The 26,647-nt window shown below is 54.2% G+C and overlaps 1 protein-coding gene across 5 annotated transcripts in view; it reads left to right on the top strand.

Moving 5' to 3' along the window:
- KCNN3 (potassium calcium-activated channel subfamily N member 3) overlaps positions 1–26,647 on the top strand; it is a 142,663-nt gene that overhangs the window by 102,668 nt on the left and 13,348 nt on the right. For all 5 annotated transcript variants that reach the window (XM_036015779.1, XM_036015778.1, XM_028503247.2 and 2 more), the window contains 2 exons: positions 13,240–13,381; positions 20,419–20,529. In XM_036015779.1, coding sequence (XP_035871672.1) covers positions 13,240–13,381; positions 20,419–20,529 — 253 coding nt within the window. The remainder of the gene's footprint in view (positions 1–13,239; positions 13,382–20,418; positions 20,530–26,647) is intronic.

Here is a 26,647-nt window from a genome sequence, read left to right as displayed (position 1 = left end):
TCAGACTTTGTCACCCTTCACATGGCCAAGGCCCACCCCACAGAGCCAAGGTCATGTGCTGCCTGGATGCTCAGCCTGTGGAGAGAGGCTAGAAGTTAGAGGCAAGCACACTCCACGTGCAGGCTGCGTGTGACTAGGAGCATCCTGCGGCTCCCCCCAGAGCCCTGCAGCCATGTCCCCAGATCGGGGGGTGGCCTCCGCCCATTCCGAATCCTGCCCACCCACCCTGTGTCGGGCTGGACCCCTCTCCAGCAACCCCTCTTCTCGGCGGCAGGGGAAGCCATCCAACCAGGGCTCCCATGTCCCACCCTGGAGGCCCTGCTGCTCTTCGAAGCAGTAACAAGAAAACTCCTTCCCAGGGAGTTTCTCCCAACCAGTTTCTCTTTGTTCCTGGTCACAGGACGGTCCCCACCGCCCCCTCTCCCACGCTAACACTACCCAGGTGAGACTGCGGTTCCATGCCCTCCGTAACATTTGCTCACCCGGGGACTGCCTGCCTTTAATTCTCCTGGGAAGGCACCACTGAGAGGAGGACAACACCCTCCTTTCCTTTGAGGCTCCACCAGGACCACTGCCTCCGCAGCACTGACCTCCAGGGAGTGCCATTCACATTGAAGTCTCAGTGAATGGCACTCCTGGGGCTGCCCAGCGCACAACCTACGCTGCTGAGCTGCTGAGCTGCTGAGCTGCTGAGCGGGGCATCCCTGGCTCTGGCTAAGGCCCCTGTGAGGCCGGCTCACTGCATACAGACCCAGGGCCCCAGACCAGATGCCTGAGAAAGGGAGAAGCCCCAGTAACCTCTGCACTCAGCCTGCGTGGGCCTCCACTCCCTCAGTGGCACAAGATGATCAAAGACGGGGCCGTGCCGTCAGCCAAGCCCAAGCTCACACGCAGGCTCTCACACTCGGTGGATGTTTTATTCCGTGCAAGCTCCCTAGTCTGGCTGAGCCTGAGTTTTCAGCTCAAGAACATGGCCCATGTGGCGTGTGGCTGATGCTTGACAAATGACAATGATTATTCTCTCCTACAAGAGGGCTGAACGCCTAGTCCCAGCCACCGCACAGAGATGGGCCCCGAAATAAAATGAGATGAGAAAGAGATCTCTCTAAGGTCTCTGAGGAAATAGTTTGCAAGAGCTCCAACCACTGCCATCCTTCTCCCTGTATATGAAAAACTAAGAACTGTGATGCCCCTGTGCTTCTGAGTCACGCTCTGTGACTGACAACAGATGATGGAGAAAGCTCAACCAGGAGAGAAAAGCTCACGGGCGGCAGACTCGGGCCCCTGTCAGGTGGGGCTGGAGGCAAACCGAAGACAGCAGCCATGAGAGCGAGGCCCACAGAGGGGCCTGAGATGAGACCAGGCTTAAATGTCTCCCCCTCGGAGCCGTCCCTCACTCACTGTCTCCTTCAGCACATCTGCGGAGCTTCCTCTGAGTGCCTGGCCGCCTGGGCTGCCCCGCCGTGCAGGAGGAGTGAGAGCCCCAGGAAGAAGCCCCTGTAGGTCCTGCGGTGGGAGGGGACAGAGGGGGTCGCGGGGGGAAGGGGGCTAACAGAGCTCTGCAGAGGACACCTGATCTGGGAAGGCTTTCTGGAAGAGGTGATTTTGAGGGCCCGAGGGGACTCCAGGCAGAGGGACCAGCAGGAGCGGAGCTCAGAGGCGGGGGAAGAATGGGGTGGGAGAGAGAATCAGCAGGTATTGGCCACGGGGTCAGCTGCAGTCAGCGTGAGAGAGGCAGGCAGCCGCCAGGCCTCCTTTACCAGTTTAAAGAGTTGTAGCGTAATCCTCTATCAAGCCAATGGTCCCTAACCTTATTTATTTACTTGTTTCTTTTAATGCAGTGATGCAGGAGAGATGATACTCAGACACCTGCCGTGTGCTGTGGGTTTGCCCCAGTTATGAGTCAGTTCCACCAGGGTAGCTGGATTGCCACCCCTTCCTTGCCACTGGGGAAAGCAAATCCGAATACGAGAGAGCAGGGTGATGCTATCCCAGGGCAGCCTTGAGCCACCGTGACACGAAATAGCAGATTGGTCACCATCATCAATTTTCCCACTACTGTTTGTCCTAGATGGGGGGCTTGTGAGCCTCACTGTGTCTCCACACTGAAGCTGAGAGCGCCCCTGTCCCCACCCCTACCCTAGGCCAGTGGGAGCCATTGGCCAGTTTCGACCAGGGGAGGGTCTTTTTGGGGGAAAGATTTCCCCGGCTGCAGTGAGAAGAGAGGTTTGAGGGGGACACTAGGATGACCACAAGACAAGGAGGCCAGCTGGGGACACTGCTGTAGCGATATACATGGTACAGGATGCCATTTCCCCCGGGGAGGAGGCAGCTGGGACGGAGAGCCAGGGGCAGGTTTGAAAGAACTAGTAGAGGCCAGACTCTCGGGACTGCCTCACTGGGTGGGGGGTGGAGGTGGAGGAAGTTCGAGAACAATGCCCAGCGTCCTGGCATGGCTAGGTGGTGGTATTGTCCCCAGAACAGAGATGCAGGAGGAAGAGGGGTGGGTGTGGAGGGGACCTGAACGTTGGGGCAGGGGCAGGTAATGAGCAGAGTTCAGGATAAGCTGAGCCCAACCGACCTGCTCTCCCCCAGGGGTGCTCCCCGTGGGCAGACGGACTCCTGGCTCTGAGGCTCAGAGGGCAGGTCTGGGCGGGACATGAATCCACGAGGCACCCGTGGTCACCAGGAGCACAGGGCGCCGTGTGGCCCTGGGAAGACAGGGACTCGTGTTCCTTCTCCACGCCGCCCTCCAGCTTCACGCCGAGGATCTGCCTCCACCCGGGCCCTGTCCTTGCCGTTGATGCCTGACCCCGGCGGGTGCGGCGTGCAGGCTTCTCGCATTCGCAGAGCCAACCAGCAGCAAAGGCCGAGTCTCCGCAGAGACTGCCAACCCCCTTCCGGTGGGCTCCCAGTGTGGGTCCTCGCAGGAGGAAATGAGAAAGGCGCTGAGCCAGAGAAAGGGAAACGAGGAGAGAGAGAGGTCAGGAGAGGCGAGGGCAGGGCTCTGAGGGAGGGAAAGACAGAGAGAAGGATGGCAGAGAAGAACAGAGAGGCTGCAGACGGGACAGTAGCGGAGGAAAGGAGGGGAGGGAGGGCCTGGGGGTGCCAGTGTGTTCGGGCAGCCCCAATCATCGAAGCCCAGCGCCGGGGACTTTGAGGACACCCCTTTCCCTTGGTGGTTCCTTCCCCTCCGTGGTCAGAGCTAGTGCTCCAGCTGGAGCGCCCCCAACCCCAACCCCCCCATTTGTCCTGGGTCATGTGAATGTCGCACCCTCAGAGAAGGCCCCCAGGCACTCACCTCAACTGTAACTTGGCCTTTTTTTGGTTTCGCTTCTGTGATGCTCAGTGCTGACCCTCTTCATGGCCCCGTGAGGTCTGTGAAGTCTGGCGCATAGTAGGGACTCATGTGTTAAGCCCCAAATCCGTGCCTGGTGCCATGCCTGGTCTTCTGTTTGTCATCTCAGTGAACCGTCAACAGGATATCATGAGGCAGGTTTCTCCAGCTTCGTTTTACAGGAGGAAAGCCCGCGGCTGTGGAGAGGTAAGTCCTGACTGAAGCCACGCCCACCCGAGCGCCCACCGCGCTGCCACCGCACCTCCTCCAGCACCGTGGAAGTCTCGCCTCCCCTGGGAGCAGTGTTTCTTCCAAACATACTGTTTTTCTCCATTTCCATGCATTTATATTAATTGCTCCCAAATCCGGAAACATGGAGATATTTTTAATAAGGAAAAAGAAATATTGCAAATAGAGAAACTGACTCGGAAGGATTTGCCAGGTGAGCCATCTGGTCTCTGGCTTCACCACCACTCGAAGAGGTCGACAGCGCCCCCTTTATGAAGAATGGACTGTGGCGGGAATGGCAGCTGGCTTCCCTCCAAGGGCGTGTCCATTGGTGGGGCGGAGACTTCGAAGGAAACATCTTGGCTGAATCAGAGAAGAGAAGCACATGCGAAGGAAAGCCAGGCTGGTGCCCTGGTGTAGACTCGCCACCAAGGACTGGAGAGACACTGCATCCGGATGCGTGACACCAGGCAGACGCCCTGGCTCTTCCCCGCGGGACGACGCACACACGCCACCGCCTCGGTGAGGAAGAGCCGCGGCGTCCGCGCTCACACCGCGAGCAGCGGCTGTGTCTGTCCCTGGCGCGTGGCAGCCTGTTCGTCGGAACTCGCGTGTTTTGGTGGTGGAGGTTTTCTCGGCATTTGAAACTGGCGGAGGCCTTGTACCTGTGCTGTTAGCTCTTGGGCTAGAAATAAAAGACTAGATTTAGATTTGCGTTGGAAAGATCCAGGGCTGTTGCCTTGAATTACCTGGGGAGGGAAATGTCCTTATTTTCTAAATTCGAACAAAGCCATCTCAAAAAATAGGACGCTAGCCGTGGGGATGAAGTGACAAGGAGCGACTTTCTGGATGCATGTGTCAGCGCCGGCCTGGGGGCCAGCAGGCTTGCAGTCAGCCCTGAGTCTTCAAAGTCGATTATTTCACATTTTAAAATGTCTATAAAGAAAACTGCCTTTAAGGGAAAAAAGTACTTTTTGTTTGTCTTGCTGTCGCTGGAATGAGCAGCAGTGGCTCCGAAGTCACCACAGGTCAGTTATTCCTCAGCCAACTTTGCATTCCGGTGGTTCTTTCACAGACCTCGTGTGTTGCTGAAATCCTCCTAAACTGAGGTTCATAACCCTTCCGAAAAGGCCATTTCCTCCCCGAGCTGGACTCACACACCCCAGCTAGCATGCTGAGGGCACCTGATAACTAGGAGCTGATCGTATTAAAGGTGCGAAGGCAGAGGTAGGAGCGGGAGTCAAACCCAGGGCTCCCTGGCAATGTCCCGCTTTGCTGAGGGCGTCTCGGGCTGCCTGCACAGGCCAGCACTGGCCAGCCGCACTCCTGGCCATCGTCCTTCCGGCTAGGCCTGAGCAGGAGCTCTGCTGAGCTGGGCCGGGCTGGCCCCCGCCCAGCACGCAGGTACTGCCCCCAACCCCCACCCCACACCCTGTGCGCTGCTGCTACGGCACCAAGAATATGCAAAATCAGGGGATGCGGTCCCAGCTTTTTCATTTACTTGCTGTGAGAAGTTCGTTAATAACTCTCTTGAGCTTCTCATTGCTTCACAGTAACAGCCCTTATCTGCTGACCTGGTCCTGCTAGCTTGTGATAAAGACAAGCGGAATCATCCATTCATTTGACAAATGTTTATTGATCACTAGAGATACAGCAGTAAACAAGGAAGAAAAGTCCTTTCTTCATGAAGTTTATATTCTAATGGGAGTGGACAGTCAATAACGCAAAAAGCAGCCACACGTGTATTATGTCCGGCAGTGACGTGCTCATGGAGGAGAGCGACCCAGGGGCAGAGGGGGCCCAGTGGGGTGGGGCCCGGGGCAGTGGCCAGCAGGGTGGTCTTGGAGTGTCTTCCTGGGGAGCTGGCGTTTGAGCAAAGGCCGGAAATCACAGGGCTGAGGGCCTTCCGGGAGAAGGAGTAGTACGTGCCCACACTCCACCGGGTCCGGCTGGCTGTGGAGGGAGCTGTGCAGACCCTGGGTGGCAGGACTGCAGCTGGTGAGCAGGCAGCTCTGGGAAGATGGGGCCAGAGAAGCCACTGGGGTTGGGGGGCATTCTTTAGGCCCTTGTATGCCCCCGTGAGGACTTTGGCTTTTGTTCTCAGGGATACAGGAAGTTTTGAGCAGAGAGGTGATGTCGTCTGTCTGACTTTTTGACAGGACCACTTGGCAGCTGTTAGTGGGCAGTAGATGGGGCTGTACAAGCGGAAGCAGTGGCCCAGGTGGTAGCAGCCAAGGTGCGGGGAGCGGCCAGACTCTGGACAGACTCTGAAGGTGAAACAGACGGGATTTGATAGAAGAGGTTCACACCACAAATCCTGCACAGGAGAGGGGCTGTGGCCAACCCAGAACGTGGGACAAGGACCAGCAGAAGGAGAGCCTGGCACAAATCACCATTTCCTTGCATGGCGATGTCTGCTGTCTGCTCCTCCTCCGTGTCCCGTGTGGTGGCTCTGTCACTAGGAGGGAGTCTCAGATGGGAGGCGGCCCAGGTGGGAGGCTCTCGGAGAGACAGTCACAAGCCTCTCTCTGTGTTGCAAGTTCAAGGTTGACTGAGCCTTTCCACATTCACCCCTGCCAAAGCCTCCTGAGATAGGGAGGGGATGTTATTACACCATGACTCCCTGAAGAGAAAACAGACCCTGACAGTGAATTTGTTCAAGGTCACAAAGCCATTATGGGCATGAAAGCCAGTCTTTCTGCTATGCCAAGGCCACACACACACACACACACACACAACACGATAGCCAACATTTTTTAGTGTGACTAATGTGTTAGGCACTGTTCTGTTTTAGAAACATCCGCTTATTTAACCCTCGACTCCATGTGAGCTGGTACAAGTCTTACCCCCTGTTACAGGTGGGAAAACTGTAACAAAGTCATGTAGATACTAAGGGGCAGAACCTGGACTCGAACATCGGTAGCCTGGCCCTAGAGCCTGTGTGCGTTCACCTGTGACGCCAAACAGCCTGGCGGCCTCCACCCAAGACAGTGGAGGCTGAGACCTGCGGGAGTTGAGACCTGCGAAGAGCTCACTTTGGCCGGGCAGGTCAGGGTCGGAGTTGAGCTGGGTCTTGAAGGGACCGGTTAGAAGGGATCCGCAAGGACAATGGCCGGCATGACAGGAGCAAGAAAGATGTATGTGCAAGGGAAGCTTGGAGCACAGCCACACTGAAGAGGAGGCCGGAGGAAGAAGCCAAGGCCACTGAGAGCAGGAAGGAACCAGGAGACCAGCAAGCGACTGAAGATGCCGAAGGACGGCGGTGTTCTGAGGAGGGAGGCACCAACACAGTCAGAGGCCACCGAGGCCACCGCGGGCCAGGTCAAGTGTGTGTTGTCGGGTGTTTCCCTGGAGAACATGGCAAGCACAGGGCCCACAGCTCTTTGAGGGCCAGGGTTTGACCGTGTGAAGCTGGGGAATGGCTGGATGGTGAAGACAAGCAATCCACTTGGCTGGAGTTCTGCAAAAGAGAAGGGTCCTGGCTTGATTCCTGCAAGTTTCCAACAAACAAACCAGACCCAGAACAAACAGCTGGAGACATCAAATCACTAAGATTCATGTGAAAAGAGTTAGGTCACGGCTACTGTCAAGAAGCTGAGTTCTTATTAATAGTGCGAACTGACTCCAAGTCCAAGCTGTTTGGCGGCTGCTTTGACCAAAGTTTATCTGCCAGAGAGAACAGCTGCAGTCACCTAATGTGCTCCACTGAGTTACTTTCACAGGACAGTAGGAAAAGCGATGAGCGAGCTGCACTCACTGCACAGTTTACTGAGCAACTTTTATGCGTTAGGCTCTGAGATGGTACTTGGGACTGTAATGTAACTCTAGCATTAGACAAATGGGCCAGTGGAGCAGAACAGAGGACCCAGAAATAGCATCACTTCCACGTACATTCTGTATGGCAGGGACCGCCATCTCATGAGAGACCCTGAGCCGGAGGCGCCCAGGGAAGCTGCCCGACTCCCTGTCCCACAGCGTTGGTGAGACAGCTAGTGTTGTTCTAAGCTGCCGAGTCATGGGGCAGCTGGTTATGCAGCAACAGGGAACTGATACTTTGACCTCCTTTTGCTCATTGATTTTAGTGTTTACCTCCAAGTCTGTAAACAACAGGCTTGCGTTGCTACTCCTTGATGTGAGGGCTTCACCATTATCTATTCCCTCCCTTCCCGGAAGATGGGCAGTTAGCTCCCTTTCCACCCCTTGAGCTCTTCCTGTCCCTCATCCTCCTTTTATTGTAATTGTATTATAATTTTGGTTAGATAAGGAATCAGTGTTTGCATTACTCACTCATCACTGATTTGACTCTAATCATAGTTTTGTCTTTGTAGTAAAGGACAATAACTTCTTTCCTGCAGAAGTTTTGTTTGTTTTTTTTTCTGGTTAATTATCATGCTTGTTCATTTGCTTAGTTTTGTATGTATTTACCACTAATGCAACTCCAGATTCTGGCGGTTGTGTAAGTCTCTTCTCTAGATGTTCAGGCCCATCCGGTTTTCTATCAATTTTATCTTCTCGGAGAAATGTCTCCCTGAGCCTCTGACCTGCTCCAGTCTGGACTGGCGGCCCTCTGGGCCTAGTGCATGGCCTCCACCCTGGGCCTCTCTCCTCCGCCTGTCTCTGCTGCCATCCACCCCGGGGTTCCTTCTGTTCGGTTGACTCCTGTGTTTTGGTGCCGCACACCTTCCAGTGGCTTCCTGAGAAGGGGCACAGAGGGGGCACGTTTCCGAGAGCCTTGCATAACCAAAAATGTCTTCGTTTCATTCTCAGACTTAACTGATACTCTGTCTGGTGTGGGATTCTGGTCTCTCTGCTTTAGAATTCTCATCCGGAGATCATTTTTCTTTAGAATTTTGAAGTCTATTCCATGGCCCTCTAGCTTCCAATGTTTCTGTGAAAAAGTCCAAAGTCACTCAGATTTCTGATTGTTTTGTATTTGACCTCTTTCTCACTCTCTGGAAGCTCCACAGAATCACCTCCTGCCCGGGGTGTTCTGAAATTTCACCGTAACGCGCCTGGCCGCAAGTCTGTTTTCAGCCACTTCGCTAGGGACAGTGGGCCCATGATCTAGAAACTTGTGTCCGTCAGTTGTGGGGAATTTTTTAACTGATTTCTTAATGATAACTTCTTTTCCTTCACTTTCTGTCTCCCTTTCCTCCTCCTTCTTTTTTCTTTAGTTCTCTCTTTCTGAAACGATTATTATTTGAATTGGTAGACTGATTTTCTACTTTCTCTCCTATTTCTGTTTCTCTCTCTGCCTTTTCCTGCCTGTTGGGAACCTTCCTCAGTTTGCCTCCCAGCCCTGCAGGGAGACGTTTTTGGTGCAGCACGCCATTCCTGTCTCGTGGGTCCAATATCTTGTTTTATCTCTCTTATGGTGTTAATTATAGGATGTTTTTTCAAGAGTTTTTCTCTACAAATGGTCTGTATTTGATCCAGAGTTCTGTTTCTTTGTTGATTGACTGATTTGGTCGGTGTCTTGAATGCTAGAGACGTTCCTCAGCTATCTGGGGACTTCTGGCTGCCTGCTTATTTTTAAAAGCAGGCGACTAAAACTCTTAGTTGTAGAGGGATTTGAGAAGGGAGCAAAAGCCCCGCGTGTGTTTAACCCGCCACCTTCACCCAGCTATGCATTTATTTCATAATATTAAAAAATTAAAAAAGCACTATGGTATAAATCCACACCCTAATGAAAAATGAATAAGTTTAATAACCAATCCCAAAACTACATCTTTTTCTTCTTAGCCCTTAAAGAAAAGGAGGGAACTATTTCTTTTCCAAAATTCTCAATTGTAAAAAATAGCATGCAATTCATATGTGAGTTTGTGACAAGTATAAACCACTCTAAAAAAATTGTGAATAGGTTTGGATGTAATTTCCACCTCCCCCCACTCCCAGTGTGAGTCACCAGGCCCGCTCTCGCGCTCATCACTTCCTGCGTGGGGAGCTGCATGCGTGTCTCATCTCTATGACGATGCCCCGAGCCACAGGAGTGTAGGGCGTCTGTCCGATTCATCCTGGCATCTTCTAGAGCCCCTGCCAGAGGACAGATTGTTGGAGTTTGACAAATGATGAATGAGTGACATCCTGAAGATCTGCTTGTCCTCTCCTCGGCACGCAGAGTTAGCACCAGTTCAGGATTTTATATGAAAAAAGAAACCCAAAAGAACATGAAGGGAATTTAGAGAAAAATACAGCAGTAAGTTAAACATCAACTTTAAAAGGAGACCGATTACTTGCGGCTGCATGCTTAGTTCCGCTTTGAGCTCTAACCTCCATGTATGAATAGAGTGGCCCACAGTCCTGCAGGCAGCCAAGCAGCCAGGAAACAATCGCTTAAGCCTCGGGGTTTGCAAGGGGAGGACTGTGGAACACATGGGCAGGGCACAGTCAATGAGGTCCACGGAAGAGAGGCTGCAAACTATATCCAAACCCCACGGTTCGGCATTCAAGGCTCGCCATTGCTTCTCCTTGGGCACCTGCAAGCTCTCTAGCAGTTCTCACCCTCTGGGGCATGCTCTCTCTATTCAGTCTTGCATGCGCCTGCTGGAAGAATCATCTCAGATACCAAGTGTCTTGTGTCCCTTCTTTGTCCACCAACTTAGAATAGGTTCCTCTCACCCCTATATAGAGTAGTTCTCCAGCCTGAACTTCGAGACACCTTCATCACCTCCTGTGGGGACCCCCTCCCCACTGCACTGTAAATCCCCACCCTGTGTTTTTCTGTAGACTATTTCTCAGGCCGAGAGCGCCTGCCCCTCTCAACACGGCACTGCTGACATTTGGTGCATCTACTCTGGGCCGAGCACTGTGCATTATTTTTCTTTATCTCGCATCAGCAGATAAGGAAAGTGGGTCACAGAGAGGTTAAGTCCCATGCCCACAGCCTTAAGGTGGAGCCGGGCTTGAAGCCAGGCGAGCCAAGCCCTAGACCACCGGCTCACTTGTTCCCTGCCCGCTGCCCCAACCTCACCACCCTCTACTAAGATGTCCTCCAAGAAATGCGTTCCGATGGACCCATGTCTGACCCTGACTCTATAACGTGTGTTTCCATGGTGCTGACTTGTAGCATGGAGCTTTCTTTAAATCTCCCCCTTCGGGGCCCACACACTCAGCTGTACTGAGTCTTGTTGTTTCACAGGCTCCAAAGTCCATCCCCCTGGGGAAGGATTCTCTATCACCCCCTCAGCACCGGCCTTGGGAGCCAGCGTCAGCTGCCCTCCCTCCCAGCCAAGAGCATGCCGGGAATAGGGGGAGGTAAGGTGGCCAGAGGACCTGGCAGAGTCCTGGGCCGTGGGGAATGGCAGCTGCCCCTCCAAAACTATGCCAAAGCTGGGGTGGGGCTGGCGCACTGGGTCAGGGGAAGGGTGCACTTTATCTTGCGAGTCAAAGTTGGGCACCACCTGTCTACATTGCTCCAATGCGACTGCACGAGGAGACATGGGCCCAGCCCTGGCCCCAGGGAAGTGAGGCAACAGGCAAGAGCAGCCAGCCGGGGTGCCCGCAGGGCAGCAGTAGAGCACGGATGGGGAGTGAGAGCAGCAGGTAGGAGAGGGCAGGTAAGGTGTCTAGCCAGCGAGCCCTGGCATGCGAGTCCTATGGTAAGGCTAATGCCACCCCCTCTGGTTGCTGGTAGTGGACTCAGGTTGGGGCTGGACAGCCCGCCGAAGACATGCTCACTGGCATCCTCCGGGCCGGGCTCACGAGGGCAATGAAGGCTGCACCTGCACCTCCCTCCTGGTGTTGCACACCTGCTTTCCATCTGGCTGCCCCACCTGTGTGTTCCACATTTTTAAACATCCTGCTCACCAGCTGCAGACCAGGCTTCCAGCAGGCCATGTCATTTTGTCATTCACCTGCTCAGGACCAAAGCTCTAAGACCAAATCCAAACCTCTCATCCTGGAATTCCAGGCCTTCCAAATTCGGCCCCCGGTCTCCGAAGCCACTTCATTACCTGATACTGGAGCCCAGGTGCCCTCCTCTTGCTATACTTGCTCATCATTCCCCAAGGCACACAGCAGTGGCGTCCGCCTCTCTGATGTTGAGTGGAGCACTTCCTGTGTGCTCTTGGGCAGGTGTCCCTGTGCCTCCAGCTGCCCGTGGAAACACTTCACAGAACGCTGGGGGAATTAGAATTTCTGTGTACAGCGTGCCAGCCTCACGGCGAGCTGTGCCGTGTGACCCCCACTAGGACAGTGGGAATCGATAAAGGGTGTCCGTCACTCTGCGCCCTTGTGCCCGCCGTCTTCTTCCCGAGCAGGAGAGCTTCTGTCGCCTCCGGGCCCATCTGCAGAGGCCCCCGTACCTGCAGCTGTCCCCACGCACCTGACTAGGGGAGAGGGGAGGAAAAGCAACATCTGTCAGCTGCCCACTGGGCCCCAGACCCTGTGGGGGCGGGGAGAGCACTGATGATAGTAGCCAACACTCTCTGGGGGCCCACCCCACCCCCGGCACTTCACCCGCACTGAGTCGTGGAAGCTTCTTAGTGACTGGGTCTGCAGGTGAGGGTTCCCCAGGGGCTTTCTGCTCTGTCCAGCCAGGGTGGTTTGGTCTCCCAGACCCCCGGTGACTTTCCCACCCATGATTCCCAGAGGCTGACGGGGAGACTTTATCAAGGGGTGATGTTAATGCAGGATAAAACGCCAAGTCCCTTTCACGTCATCCAGGCTGATCCGGTTAGAGAACATTCCAGGAAATGCCCTCTGCCCTGCCGCCCCCTGCAGCCAGCAGCCGCTGCTGCGCTCAGGCAGGGTCCGGGCTTTCATCGGGCGTTGCCTCGGCCCGGAGCACCCTTCCTGGGCCTGCCTGCACAACAGCCCCCTCTGGCTGACCCTCCTATGTTTGGGACAAAGGTCACTGTCCTTTTCTTACTGTTCCCAAGGTGCCTCATCAATTCATTAACTGGCCTTTCTGCAAATGTCTGCCTCCTCCATGGGCCTGGGCCTCCATGGGCACCTGGGCTGAGCACCCTGAAGCAGGGCGTCTCTCAGTACCAGCACGGAGCCCGGCACACAGCACCTGGAGGGCCTTGGTGTTCGGGGATGGAGGGGGGCGGGGAAAGGATGGGGTGGAATGGGCATCGGCAGAGAGAACGGTGGTGGTACGTTTTCACTGGGCTCCTCCCGGGGCGTGGCAGCCACAAGGCCTCAGAGGTGTAGACGGCCCCTCTGTGGAGAGCCTGGAACCGCCCCTGGAAACAGCTCCACGAGAACCTGCCTGGCCCCGCTCCAGACGCTGGGAGGTGCCAGTCTTGGGGATCCATCAACCTTGAGGAAATTGCTAAACGCATTCGGTGATTTCTTTTTTTTTGACATTTTCCCTGTTCGGGAGCTTGTGATTTCAGATTAATCACATCTACATACATTTAGACTGTCAGCTTGAAAGGAAGATCTAAATTTTATTACCGCATGATTTCATCCAAAGCTATTTTACCAGCCCCAGAGAGACATCTACCACATGGTGCAAATGACACAGCATTTGACCTCTGGGACCAAGCACGCGGGGCCGGGGAGGCTGCGGGCGGGAGCCGCGGGGGCAGAGCCGTGGCGCCTCCTGTCTCCCAGAGAGGTCTCTGCGCCCCAGCAAACGGTCTCATGTCCTTCCCCGCCCAGATTTGCCCCGGCCTTGCTCTCGGGACGGCAGTTCCGCGGACTAACTCCTGTCCTCCCCTTGGCAGGTACCACGACCAGCAGGACGTAACCAGTAACTTTCTGGGTGCCATGTGGCTCATCTCCATCACATTCCTTTCCATTGGTTACGGGGACATGGTGCCCCACACGTACTGTGGGAAAGGTGTCTGTCTTCTCACCGGCATCATGGTGAGTACCTGCCGCTGCGCACGACTCCTCACCGCCCTCCGAATGAGAGCTCTTTCTTGTGGAGTGAGCTCAGGGGGCCTTCCTGGTCAGGGGCCGGGGCCAGTAGTCAGTTTGCAGGCCAGCATGCATGTCTCTGTACACAGAAAGGCAGATGTGAAATCTGCAATGGTTTCTTACTTTTTCATTTCTTTTTCCAAGATAGGAATAGGCCCTGGTTCCTGACAGTGAATGGTCTCTTCACAGCCCTGCCAGAAACGGGCTGGGCAAAGCCGGTTGTGGGTCCGACCCTCCCCCCGCCCACACCTCCCCACTGCCCAGTGTGCTCGCCCCCAGCGAGCATCTGGGCTTGCCACCCTTCCTGCCCCTGGGCCGCACGGACCTCGGCACCACACCTGTGAGCTCACGGAGGCAGGGACTGGGGCAGCAGCCCCAAGCTGTGTCCCGCACTGGGCGGGCCCCTGGTTTGGTTCCTTGGCTCTGCACCAGCCCTTAAGCCCCCTAGACTTTGGCATTCACATCTGCGTGTTGGGGTGCTGGGCTCCAAGCACCAGGCCCTGCCCAGCTCTGGCGTCGGCTAGGCTGTGACTCCCGCCCCTCCTTCCCCAGCCGGGCTGCGTCCTCTCCAGGCGTGTCTTTCCTGCCCGTTGTCCTGCCACTTGAGCTGACACACACTGCTGCCCGTCCCCTGGCTGTCACCGCACTGTGTATGGGAGGGGCCTGGGTGGGGGCTCAGAACTAGAGTTGGAATTCCCACTGCCGGCCGCCCTGTGGACGCTGGGCAGGGCACCCACTGGCCGGTGAGGGGGATGCATGGCGACACTTGGTGTTCACGTGCTTCTCCAGCAGCAGGAACTGCACACGCCATCAGGGTTGGGGCAGTCCTCAGCGTCCCCGACCTCCGCCCCTCCTTCCCTGGCCAGGTGATGAGGTGCCTTGGCCTCTTGAGCTTTAGGTCCAGGACAGGCGGCCACTGCTCTCTGCCCTCCTTCCTAGAATCCTGGAACACAGGCTGCGGAGAGGAAAGCCCCATCGCAGCCCGGGCACCACTGCGGTCACGGCGGGGTGTGAGGGTGCACAGGGTGTCTGCAGCTTGTCCCAGGCCTCCCCAGGGGGCTTCTCTACACCCTCATCGCACTCAACCCATGGAGACCCTTCCTCTCAAGGGCCCCTCGGCTTTCACTCATTCTCCCGGGAGGAAGAAAGGCTGCCTTTAGAAACGAGAGGGATTTCTTTCTGCAGCAGAAAGGGGATTAACTCCTCACCAGGGATGGGGGCTGCTGCCCACTCCCATCCTACCACAGCCTGGTGGCCTCCTGGGTGGCCTACGAGGACTGGTCTCGGTGACCAGGCCTCGGGGCTCAGAACAGGGGCCTGGGGCCAGGGGCCCTGCCCACAGGAGGGGCCAGCACTGTCATTGCACCATGGAGCACAGTCCTCTGTCCTTCTCCACTGAAGTCCAGGCAGGGGCACACTAGCAGGCAGGTCCTCCCGCACAGCAGTTAGTGACAAAAGGTTTAGCGCCCGGGGTTGGGATAAATATTGGGTGAGTGTAAGGCCTCAGAACAAACATCTCCCGTTGGTTAGTAGGAGTCCGTCTGGCACAGCTCCAGCTGTCACCAGGAAACCAGGGGATGAGTCTTCCTTCCAGAAAGGAACGAAATGCCACCCGCCTGAAGGCCAGCGCTTTCCTGTCTTAGAGCAGCTCCTGGGTGGTGGGCTTCGTGCCACAGAGCCCGTGGGCAGGCAGTGGCAGGGTTGGGGGGGCACTAGGTGGAGGAGCCCGCTGGGAGCCTGTTATTTTTAAGTATCAGCCGTTCACCCTCTCAGTAAGGAGCTGTGCCCCAACCAGGGAGCAGCCTCCTGGCCACGATTTCCCTGATGCCTTCTCCCTGGCGAGCACCTCCTGGCTTCTCGGAGGAAGTGAGTGGGGCAGGCAGGGCCCCTGGCCTCTTGGCCTTCTTGGAGTGTGGTCCTCAGCACCCTTTTTGCCCCTGTTCTGTAGCAGCTTCTTGGAAGGGAGTGTTCGTTCCTTGAAGAGAGAGTTGTGGTCAAAGGGGGAAGAACAAGTGGATGAGGAGGAGCCGAGGCACCTCCCACAGTGAAAACACAACTTCCGTCTTCTCCTTTTGCATGAACCCTGTTGCACAAACCTGCACGCCCCCCCCCCCCCCCCAACACAGGAGAGGGAGGTTTCCTCCATTCATCTCAGTGTTTTTATGCAAATTAAAGTCGGTTGCCTCCCTCCCGGGTCAGCCACAGTGAGGAATACCAGTGGCATTTCTCTAACAAGTGTGACTTTTGTAGCTGAGTCACTCCTTTCCAGGGTTTTGGGTTGCTGAAAATCCTCTGGTCCCCTCCCCCAGCTTTCCGGCACTGCATTCATCTCTTGAATATTACTGCAAGTGCCTGAACTAAAGGTACAGCTTCCTCTTTGGTTACCATGGACACCATGCAGGCCAAGACAAGGCCTGCTGGGGAGGGAAAGGAAAGATTTGTATGTGCGGGCTGTAAATAGTCTTAATCATTGTTTTCTCTTGGCAATCGCAGTAACGGTGTAATTACCAACCATTAAACAGGGTATATAATTGCCTGAACAACTTGACATTGTTGGCGCAGACCTGGCGTGTGTGAGATTTCACCTGCAAAAGCTGGTATATCAAAGTCCGGCGTATCTCCACAAAGAATTTTATGATAACAAGTACAATGCAGAGAGAAAGCTCTCGATACTTAGTCCAGAATTGGAAATGACAGCGAAGCCTACAGAGATGCCTTCGGAGCTTTTTTGGTTCTGCAGGCACACGGGGGGCCTTTGGGACCCCCGTGACAACCCTTTTCAAAAGAGCCATTTTCTAAACCAGACTCACTTGTGGACAAATTACAGACAAATAGACAAAAGCTTCCAGGTTGTCTGCTGGGGACACTGAGCTTTTCCCCAAGGCTCCATGAGCGATGCTTCTTTGAACTGCAAAAGGAAAGTGATGATGAAGTGGAAGGCAGCACAGACTGAGTCATTTCGGGAGGAGGGAAGGGAAGTCTCAGCAAGAGGTCTGCCTACTGTCAGTTTTGGAGGATGAGCCTCTCCCTAGAACACCTTGGTTTCAAACCAATTGATGTTATTTTAGTTGTTACATGGAATCTGTTGCAGAAACAGAATCCAACTGTAAATCCTCCAGGCTTTTCTCCTCCATTTGTCACTTTCATTTATGTTTTATTTTATTTTGTGCTCCTTTGGTTAAGAACACCTCATACTTTTCCCCTTGGGATACTTGTTTTTCCAGAGTCTAAGGTTTTCCAGCTGGAAATGTGTTTCAGAAATAAGAAGAGGAAGGAGCAGTGTGGAGGAGCCTGGGTGTCTGGTTTGGGTCTGAATCCTCAGAGGAGTTAGGCGTGTGTCCACTCCCCGCCGCCCCATGGCAGCCACTCTCCTGCTGCTCACTGCTGCTCCTGCTCACCATGCACCTTGGATGGTAGGAGCTCATGAGAGGTGGACCCTGCCTCCTCCTGCCACCCTCCTGTGGAAATGGGGGTTGAGCGGAGAAGGTCCAGGGAACCCAGGTGGTGTCAGCTGGGATTCAGGGCTTGGTGCATCTGAAGGCAAAAGTCTGAGTCACGGATTATTTCCAGAGTCGGACCCAGGGAAGCCGTGCCAGCAGCTGCTGACCCTGGTATGCCCCACCCCTCCTCTCCTCACATGCCCTCTCTGCCCACCAGCCACTTCTCAGATCCCACGCCAGGACAGCGTGCACTCTCACACCCCAAAATCCGCCAAGTCCTCAGCAATTTGTCTCTTAAAACCAGCCTGCTTGCCCTGGCTGGCGTAGCTCAGTGGATTGAGCGTGGGCTGGGAACCAAAGTGTCCCAGGTTCGATTCCCAGCCAGGGTACATGCCTGGGTTGCAGGCCATAACCCCCAGCAACCACACATTGATGTTTCTCTCTCTCTCTCTCTCTCCCTCCCTTCCCTCTCTAAAAATAAGTAAATAAAATCTTTTAAAAAACAAACAAACAAACAAAAAAACCAGCCTGCATCTCTGCCACATCCCACAGGTTTTCCCAGGCTGCCACCCTGGGAACACCAGACTGTAAATGGTAAAGTAGAAGGCTCATGATCCCGAAAGGAACACAGGTGATCATCACATCACTTAGAGGTGAACACAACGGGAGGGTGAGGGATCCTGTAACACTGCCTTCATTTCCTCTCAAGAGCGAAAGTTGACTGTTAACTTTTTGACTTGGGCTCCTTGTTCTTCCTGCATTCCTCTCTCAATCCCATTGACCCATCTTTTTTTCTTAGGCCTCGGCTTCTTCTCTTCCTCTTTCCCTGTTCTGTTCCATGCTGTTGAGGATGGAGCACAGCATTCCCTGTCTCGGTCTCCACTCCAGCTCCCTCTCTGTGTCCTCTCTCTCTTCCCTTCATCCTTTCCCTTCCCTTCCCTTCCCCTCCCCTCCCCTCTCCTTTCCCTCTCTCTCTCTCTCTCTCTCTCTCTCTGTCTCCCTCTCACACACACACACACACACACCCTGGAGAGGACCACAGTCTGGATTTCAGCACCCTGCCCACCACTTTCTGAAGGTTGCGAGATCAGACTCCCATCTTTGTAAGGTCACTTCTTAATGGAAATGATGGAGTTAGGCTTACTTATTGGCAACTTCCCTAACTACATCCATATGATGGATTTTCTAAAAGAAAAGTAAAGGTGGGAGTATCCATTGGTTTCTATTCAAGTTAGAATTAGGGATTAAGAGCCCAGCATCCTCCAGAGAGTCTTGCTGTGTTTGAGTAGAAAGGAACTGGGAAAGGTCATCTAGTCCACCCCGCTGCCCCCATGCAGACACTTGTCTTGATCGTAGAAGATAGATGGCTCCTTGGTTAAAACACTCTAGCTTCTGATCAGAAGCCTCCTGCATTCAAGTTGCTGTGCTGTGAGCTGTGGGGAGGCCACGGAGCACTCTTCCTGACTCTGGACATTTGGGAAGGTGGATGAGAGACTGTTTTGATGAAATTCCCTGAGTGGCGTGTATGGTGAGCAGGGCGGCTCCCTCTTCAGGCTGGTTATGCCCCCAGCTTTCCGGGGTGATATAAGTGGGGTTCTGCCTGGACCCCTGGAGGTGGGCGAACATGGAGCCTGAGGAGAACCCTCTCCACTGACGTTCCGTTTTCACCGCTGTGATATATCCCTCTTCTTGGGCTTTCGGCCCAAAGCACCTTTGGAATGCCATTCAAAGGAGAGTGGTTATACTTGGTCTGGCTGAGCAGAATTGAGCACACATCTGCCCTCTAGGACAGCTTCTTTTAAGTTATTTTTTGCCGTTGGAGGCCTGGCTAAATTGATTACAGCTACAGACCAGGCTGCCCGGCCTCCCATACTTACCTTTTGAAAACTGGGCACTGCGTCTCCTGCAAGTCACAGACGGCGAGAAAATGCAGCCATCCCTGAACAAGAAAGGAAAATGAGGTCGGGAAAGGGAGATGCACAGAGACTAAGTTCCTTCCATTTTGTTGGGCTAGAAATGGGTGGCCCATCGGCAGCTGACCAAATGACCAAGTGTACCAAGAAACATGAGATTATTTGAATGAGAACCCTTGTGAAAGCCAACTTCAGCCATGCTAAACCGTACACGGACTAGCCTTTGCCAGCCTGGGGAGAAGGAAAGAGAGACTATGGAGGAGGTAGGAGGGCACTGATCTGCCCACTTGGTGTAGGCGGCGTACCTTTGAGACCGTTCTTTACCACCCCTAACACACGCTTTTAGACCCGATGGGCCAAGCTGTTACTGGTTGAGTCCTTTGGTCCTGGAACCTCAACTGCTGCGTGAGGCTCTGCAGCCACTCTAATTGCTGTGGCAGCTCAGGATGACTGTTGACGCTGCTGATCTTATCGCCTCTTTCCTTGAGTGGCGGGTCAGGATGGTCCAGGCCGCGGGGGCAGAAGAGGGTGATGGCCCCGAGGAGAGTGTGCTCTCTTCCAAGAACCCGGCAAGGGCGGGTCTGGCTTCTGCTGAGACGGAAGAAGCAGGGGAGGAGTGGTTCTCTCACTCCCCAGTGCTCGCAGGCCAGTGAAGAAGCACAGTGGAGGGGACTTGAAAATCCGTCGGGAGAGTGTTGGAATGAGCCACTTTTCCTTTGCTGCTCATTCCCACACGGCGAAGCATGTGCCCAGAGGATTCAGAGAGAGAGAGCCCTGGGGAACCCTGCTTCTTTTACCGCCCGCCTCCCCCGTGCCCCCCTGGAATGGACCTACCCCAGCAGAATAGGAACGCTGCTCTGGAAAATACCGAGGCCCCCTGCGGGTTCTCTTAGAGTCCCTGTTTGAGGCAAGATTGTTGCCATCTGTAAAATCTCTGCATGCCGGTGAATTCATGAGCCTCCCGGTGAAGCAAGGCAGGATCACTTCCTGTGCTGAGTCACAGCCAGATCTCCAGGTAGAGAGGCTCAGCTGAGCAGCGAACAGAGTCCAGCAAACAGACTCCTGCCACCAGTGTTCGTTCCCCTGGCAAGCGATCTGGGGGAGAATGTGTTGCTTCTTTATTAGATTATTTTCAGGAAAACTCTTCCCCACCAGCAGGTGTTCTGGCCGATACTCCAGTGTACGTGTGGCCTTCTTTCCTCCTGGGCCCCCCAGTCTGGAGCTGGCAGCAGGGGTGAGAGGTACCCGTAGGAGAGTGGGCCTGAGTGTGCGCCAGCCCCTCTGTAATCCCCGCACAGCCTGGCAGGTGACCAGATGATTGTTTGTTGTTGTAAATTCCCCAAAGCTTCAGCCACGTTCAGTGTCCAGCTCTATTAGGAACTGGCAAGTCCTGTGAAGACTCAGCCTCCCAGAAGTCAGCTCCGCCGCTAGGCCAAGAGCATTGCAGACCCCTCCCCGGGTACAGGAATCGGGGCCCGGACAGGTTTTGTGGCTTTGGCCAGCCAGAGAGCTCAGGCTCCCACTGCAGCCCCAGGACCCTCGCAGTGGTCACGGGGCACGCTGAGTCTTCTGCCCAAATCTTGCCGTGAATGATGTGCTTTCTCTCCATCCTCTTGCTGTCCTCCCGCAGGGTGCGGGCTGCACTGCCCTCGTGGTGGCCGTGGTGGCCCGGAAGCTGGAGCTCACCAAAGCAGAGAAGCATGTTCACAACTTCATGATGGACACTCAGCTCACCAAACGGGTAAAGCACCGCCGTTCACATCTTAATGGGGGACTTCAGACCGGCGTGGGAGCCAATCAGAAAGGCCGTAGTCATGTGGTGCAGGCTGGGGACCCCGGACACTGGCCACCTGCCTCCACAAAACAGGCACACGCCTCGGCGTTCCGGGTCCTGTCTTCTCTCACACGTCCGTGCCAGTTCAGGCAACCGAATCGTTTTCCTGATAGTCTAGTCTAAAGCATACGGTGGTGTAACCTGCCCCCTTGCCTAATGGTGATTGAATATATCACCCCGCACAAAGCAATGGTTTTGTTTATGCTCAAATATTTTCACGATTCTCAAGAGGAAGGGCAGTGGAGACTCTTAAGAATAGTACTGGAAATATACCCAAATCCAGGCCTTTAAAGAATCATTACAGACAACCATTGCTGTGGGGCCCGCATTCCCAAACAATGTCATTTTCCAACTTTCCCTTTTGGGTTTTCCAGTTAATGGTCCTCACGTGCCCCCTTAATGAAAGTGGCTGAGAAGGACGCACACTGAACGCAGGCAGGGGTGGAGAGGGCACTCAGAGCAGAGAGTCTGGCACCCCACCGGGCTGCCCGGGGAGAAGGGCCCGTCTAGCAGAGGCAGAGACCAGCAGGCAGAGTGACTGTTTCATGGCAGCGAAAGGAATGGTGGACCATTCTTTTAGAGGTGCAGGCTGAACGAAGGTCCTCACAGGATTTCCTGGGAAAACCCCCCTTTCTGAGATGGGCGAGGGTCCAAACCCTGTGCTGGGGTCGTGGCCGCCCCAGCAAGTGCTTCTCGTGCAGGACTGGAGTGGGTAGAAGGCCTGTAGTGACTCAGTTTTGATTTGGGTTTTTGAAAGCTAGAGCGCATATTCAGTGATCGATGTTGCAGCGCAGTGAAGAGCGTGTTAGAGACAAAGGCAGAAGGGAGAGCGGAAAGAGAGAGGACAATGGCAGAGGGCGCGCGAGCTCTCGGAGAAGGCAGGGGAGAGCGTGTGGTTGCCAAGGCCTCTCCAGTGTCTCAGCAGAATTATTCATGGTACGTGATTGTTTGGTCTTTGATGACCTGTATTGGATTCTCTGAAGAGCCTCCACAGGTGTCACAGGGCGAGAGCACAGGCAGCCCTTCTTACGCTGTTGGCACGCGGGTGTTTGCACAGCAGCTCCTCAAACGGCGATGCTGTATTACCACGTTCAAGCAATGCCACCGGAACTCGGTTCTGTTTGTGGTAGCCTGCGGCAACACTGGTCTCCTTACACATCTTTTCGTCTCAGGTCTGAGAACCTGTTGACAATGTTAAGTGAAGACCCACTGTGTGCAGTACATAGTAGACCCGAGCTGTCCACCGGCAAAAGCGAACAGCCTGTGCTATCGGCTATGGCAGACCTGCCCCCAGCAGCAGGCCAGCAGGCTTCTGCCCGCAACCCTGTGACCCCGCTGCCCTCGTTCGGGCCCGCAAGACGCGAGCGGAAGTTATGGCCGGTACTGAGAGAATCACAGAAGTGGTTGCAACGCCTAAATGCAAATATACTTGTATCTGCTCTCCTGAAATGATTTAGTGCAGGAGCGAAGGGCAACAGAGTTCTGCCTCCAAAACCTTCTCAGAAGCTGTTTGTTTAGAGCAGAGACGTCCACGGTTTCTCTGTTCTGGTTTGCTTTTGGAAACCAAGGATGTACTTGTATTTCATGCTGTTTGTTTTGTCCTCCCTGTGTTTCACTGTGTAAATCAGACTGCAAAGGGGAATAAGCCGAGGGAAGCCAGCTCCCTCCAATGACAGGAAAATAATCAATTTTTCTGCAACACAATTGCAAAGGAGATGAGATTGTGGTTGCTAATTTCGGTCTTTCAGGAATAATTCTCTCAAATCCTCCTCAACTCAGTCCACTTAACTCCTTCCAAAGCAGAACTGAAAATCAAATCAACAAATATTTGTTTCCCACTCATGGGTGCACGGCTCCCTTTAAATCAAATCACATCTCACTTTCCTGAGAACATGTAAATCTGTCGAAATGTCCCTTTAATGTCTACTGCCTTTTCCCAGAGAACCAAATAACGTGAAGGGGATGGTTCTGGCGGTGGGGGGCTTCAAGGCTGGTGGGACCGGGACACCCAAAGGTTCTGTGACATAATCTTTTTTAAAAAATATTTTGTTCATTTTTAGATTTTAGTTATTTATTTTTAGAGAGGCAAGGGAGAGAGAAAGAGAGAGAAATATCAATGTGCGGTTGCTGGGGGCCATGGCCTGCAACCCAGGCATGTTCCCTGACTGGGAATCGAACCTGCAATGCCTGGTTTGCAGCCCATGCTCAATCCACTAAGCTACACCAGCCAGGGCCTGTGACATAATCTTGATTGAAGGAAACTGGCTGCAAACATGGTCTGCTCGGAGAATCCCACCTTCCTTCCCCAGGGATGCCTTATCCACCCCCTGTGCTTTCCATGTGGCCCGGCGCGTCCACCTGAGGTGGCTCATGGGTCCAAGTGCGGCCAGGCTCAGTCTGATCGTGTGGTTGCAGAGAAGGGTCTGGTTGTGGGAGGGGCTGGTCGTGATGTGGTTCCCGCCCTCTCACTAGCGGACAGTCCATTTGCACAGTTAGAAGCAGTCTCTCACCAGGGTGTGCAAACTTCGTCCTTCAGACAGCTAAGCAAAAACACCACGGGGAACTGAAACCTACTCATCATAAAAATATTCAAATTGTTCTCGTGTATAATCATCCTGTCTGTCTTGCTGTGACAGCTTCGGCCCAGCCTTTACTACGAGAGTCACACGGTGTTTCTGTGTTTGCTGGGGGAGGACGGGGGCTCTGGGGGCACAGGGTAAGAACTCAGTTTCTGGTTTTCTTGAACCCCAAAGCTTTTCTCCTTTCACTTGTTTAACTTGTCAACCCTGGTGACAACATCATGTCTGTATTTAATGCCATTAGACTTTCTCGCACTGACTTTGTGGTTTTACTACCATTGTTACTCTATAATTATAATTTATTGGTAACCTCTGGGCCGTTAGATAATATGTATATAAATGACACGCAGAGAGACTGTAAAAAAGATGTTAGTTCCCCATCTTTTCTCCCGCTTGACACTACATGTCCCCATCTCTCTGTTTTATGTAACTAAACACATCAGTCACAGGGTCACCCACTCGGGACATCAAGATGGGTAAGGGGTGGTTCCTCCCCTCATCCTTACCGCCTGCCCTCAGAGAGCACCTCCCTTTTCTAAAGGCAGGACGGGCTGCCCAGGGACGCCCGGGGCCTGAGAGGCGCCATGGTCAGGAGGCGCTGTTTCCCAGCAGCAGCTGGTGTGTGCCACTGGCTGCCGATGCGTCTCTTTATCCTTGTCACAGGGGCTCTTGCTCCAAATACTTCATCCAAGCACATCTCCCTGTGAAATCAATGAGGGAGACCAAAACCAAACCCATATCCTTCCTAAATTAGTTCCTTCTCCTGACTTCAGCTAAAGACATCGGCAGTGTGTTCCTCGGGCCTGGAAACTTAGCACCATCTGGACCCACGGGGGCACAAGTGGTTTATGGGCCTGATTCGACCTTGCCGAGGCCGCGGCCATCCTCGGACGTGGGGCTCCCCAGGCCCTCAGCCCCACCCAGTCTTGCCCCATCGCGGCTGCTTGCTGTCTCTTCTGCCCCTGCTGGGCCTCCTCCCCCCAGTTGTCCTCCCCTTCGCCTCCCTGAGGACCTCCTTAGACTCTAAGGCTTAGCTCTGAACGAATCAGCACTCTGTTCAGAAGCCTTCAGTAACCCCTCTGCACCCACTGGACAGTGCTAGAGAAAACTTCTTTTTAATTATGAGCACATGTCAGAGTTTTATCACAATCCTGCTGGAAAAGCAGAAATTTTTGTCCAGCAGACCAACTCAAAGGCCTGCTCACGGCAGGACATTGTATAGGAAAAGACAGGCGCGTGGTTGCACCCAGTGCAGAAGGGCTGGCGAAGGGACACTGGACTCAGGGCTGACGCTGGTTGGTCCCCAGAGTGGATTCCCAGAATAGGTCTGAACGTCTTTACAGTTCACCAGATAGTCGATGGAGCAGGTACCGGGAATGCTAATTCTCCTCAGAGGGGGATTGGAAATTCTGTTACTGATGAGGGCTTTGTCCCACACAGGTCGGGGCAGTCGTCAGAGAAACTGAGCTTTTGAGCTGGGAGGACCCTTAGGGCTGTGCCTGCCGGCCCAGTGAGGAGTGGGGGTGGCCGTGCCCAGCCAGCGAGGTCCTGGCCGGGGCAGCAGTTTGGTCTCAGGCCTGCAGGCAGCTCTCCGGCCGCCACCCAGTGAGTTCTCCAGAGCAGTCAGTTCCCTGAAACGGCATGGGGTTAGGCTCCCAGGCCTGCTGCAGAGAGGAGCCAGTTTAGCTCCAACCTCACTGAGATCGTGTAAATACCATTATAGAATCAGCCACTGTGCATTACCATGCTGCGGTGGGGAAAGAGCTTCAGACTCCAATTTTGGACCATGGAAATTCATCTCTTCTCGCTCCCTGCCCTAATTTCCCACTGATCACGGGGCTGGAGCCTCCCTTCAGGGCTGGCTACTAGGTGACGTGGGCAGAGAAGCCTGGGGAGGGAGTGTGGAAAGGATGGGACAGGAAGGGGAGAGGGTGTCAGAAGGGAGATGGAAGAGATGGCAGCTGCAGGGAGTTGGGGCGGTGAGGGTGAGGCGGTGAGGGTAAGGTGGGGCGGTGAGGGTGAGGTGGGGCGGGGCTGGCAGAGGGGAAGGCGGGCCAGCCTTGCTTCCCAGCTGTGTGTCCGACGGACACCTTCCGTCAGGAGTCTGCAGACAGACGGAGCTGGCTTTAGGTTCTCAGGTTGTGATGCCCACAAGCTCTCAGTTAACCTAAATGCAGGCTGTGGAAGTCCTTCAAGTCAAGTCACACTTAACCTGCAGTCTCACGTTCCCTCCCGCCCCCTTCTCTAGCCTCCCCGGGAACACCCTTTCCCCGGGCAGGACTCCTGGCAGTGCAGTGGGTGTACTGGCGATGTCTTCCAGTGGGGCTCCTGCGATTATTCCCCAGGTCTCCCCGTGGCTTCTGGAGGCATGGGGAGTCCAGCACGGGTGCCTGTGTCATCCCGTCCTGTGTTCCGCCTGCAGCTCTCAGTCCCTTCTGGTGCCCAGTGGCACGTTACCCTGGCAGAGGGGCCAGAGCAAGCCCTCACGTGGGCGAGGTGGCCACGGGCTCAAGGAGCAGGCTCGTGTGTTCTGTTTAATGTTCTCTCTCGTTAGCAAGGAAGGAAGAGAAAGAGGCTGACGTTTATTTGGTGTGGGGGAGAATATTAATGAAGGTACCATGTGTTGAAAACCACTGTGGCCAGACTGCTGTGTCTGAAGTGTATTCTTATTTAATCGACTCTACAATCCCATTTTACAGACCTGTAGCACTTGCATCATCTCCAGACACCTTCCTGCTGAAACCTTCTCTTGAAGCATTTATTGCCTGATGCAGTGTTATAAACTGCATGTGGTCTCCACAAGCTGGTACACTCCACGAGGGCTTGAACGTTACTGGTTTGTACATCCTGGTATCCTCACTGCCCAGAACAGTGTCTGCCCCGTTGTAGGGGATCAGGAAAAGTTTTTCTCATTCATTAGTAAGAAAATTGAGTCTCAGAGAGGTTTCGTAACAAGTCCAAGGAGGAGATAATAATTGCATCTACTTGTGAGGGTTTTCCGAGAGCTGATAAAACACCATAAACACCAAGTGTTTTGCAGAGCCTGGCACACAGTAAGTGCTCAGTAAATGTCAGCTCTCGCTATTATTTGCAAGACCGCATTTGGATGGCTCCCTTACTCAACCCCTTTCATCTTAGAGCCCCTCCTAAATTACGTAGGTCACTGAGCCCCGTCCCTGGCCTTCACCGGGACGGAAACATACATTTTTTTTTTTTTTTTTTTTGGTAGAGAACATATGGAGAGGAAACAATCAGCTCTTGGGCTTATGGGCTTGAGGAACTGGATGGCCAGCTTCCACGCACAAAGGCCCTCTTCTAACCACCCCTGAACCCATCTGCTGGTGGCCAGCCTCGCTCAGGTTTGCCCCGTGCCCTGACCCACCCCACCCCCAGGACCGCCTTTAAGCCCTGGTGGTCCCTCCCGCCAGGAGAGCTCAGAGGGTCTC

This window comes from Phyllostomus discolor, chromosome 14 (assembly GCF_004126475.2).
Source record: "Phyllostomus discolor isolate MPI-MPIP mPhyDis1 chromosome 14, mPhyDis1.pri.v3, whole genome shotgun sequence".
NCBI classification, from domain to species: domain Eukaryota; kingdom Metazoa; phylum Chordata; class Mammalia; order Chiroptera; family Phyllostomidae; genus Phyllostomus; species Phyllostomus discolor.
This window is presented reverse-complemented; position numbering and strand designations above follow the sequence as displayed.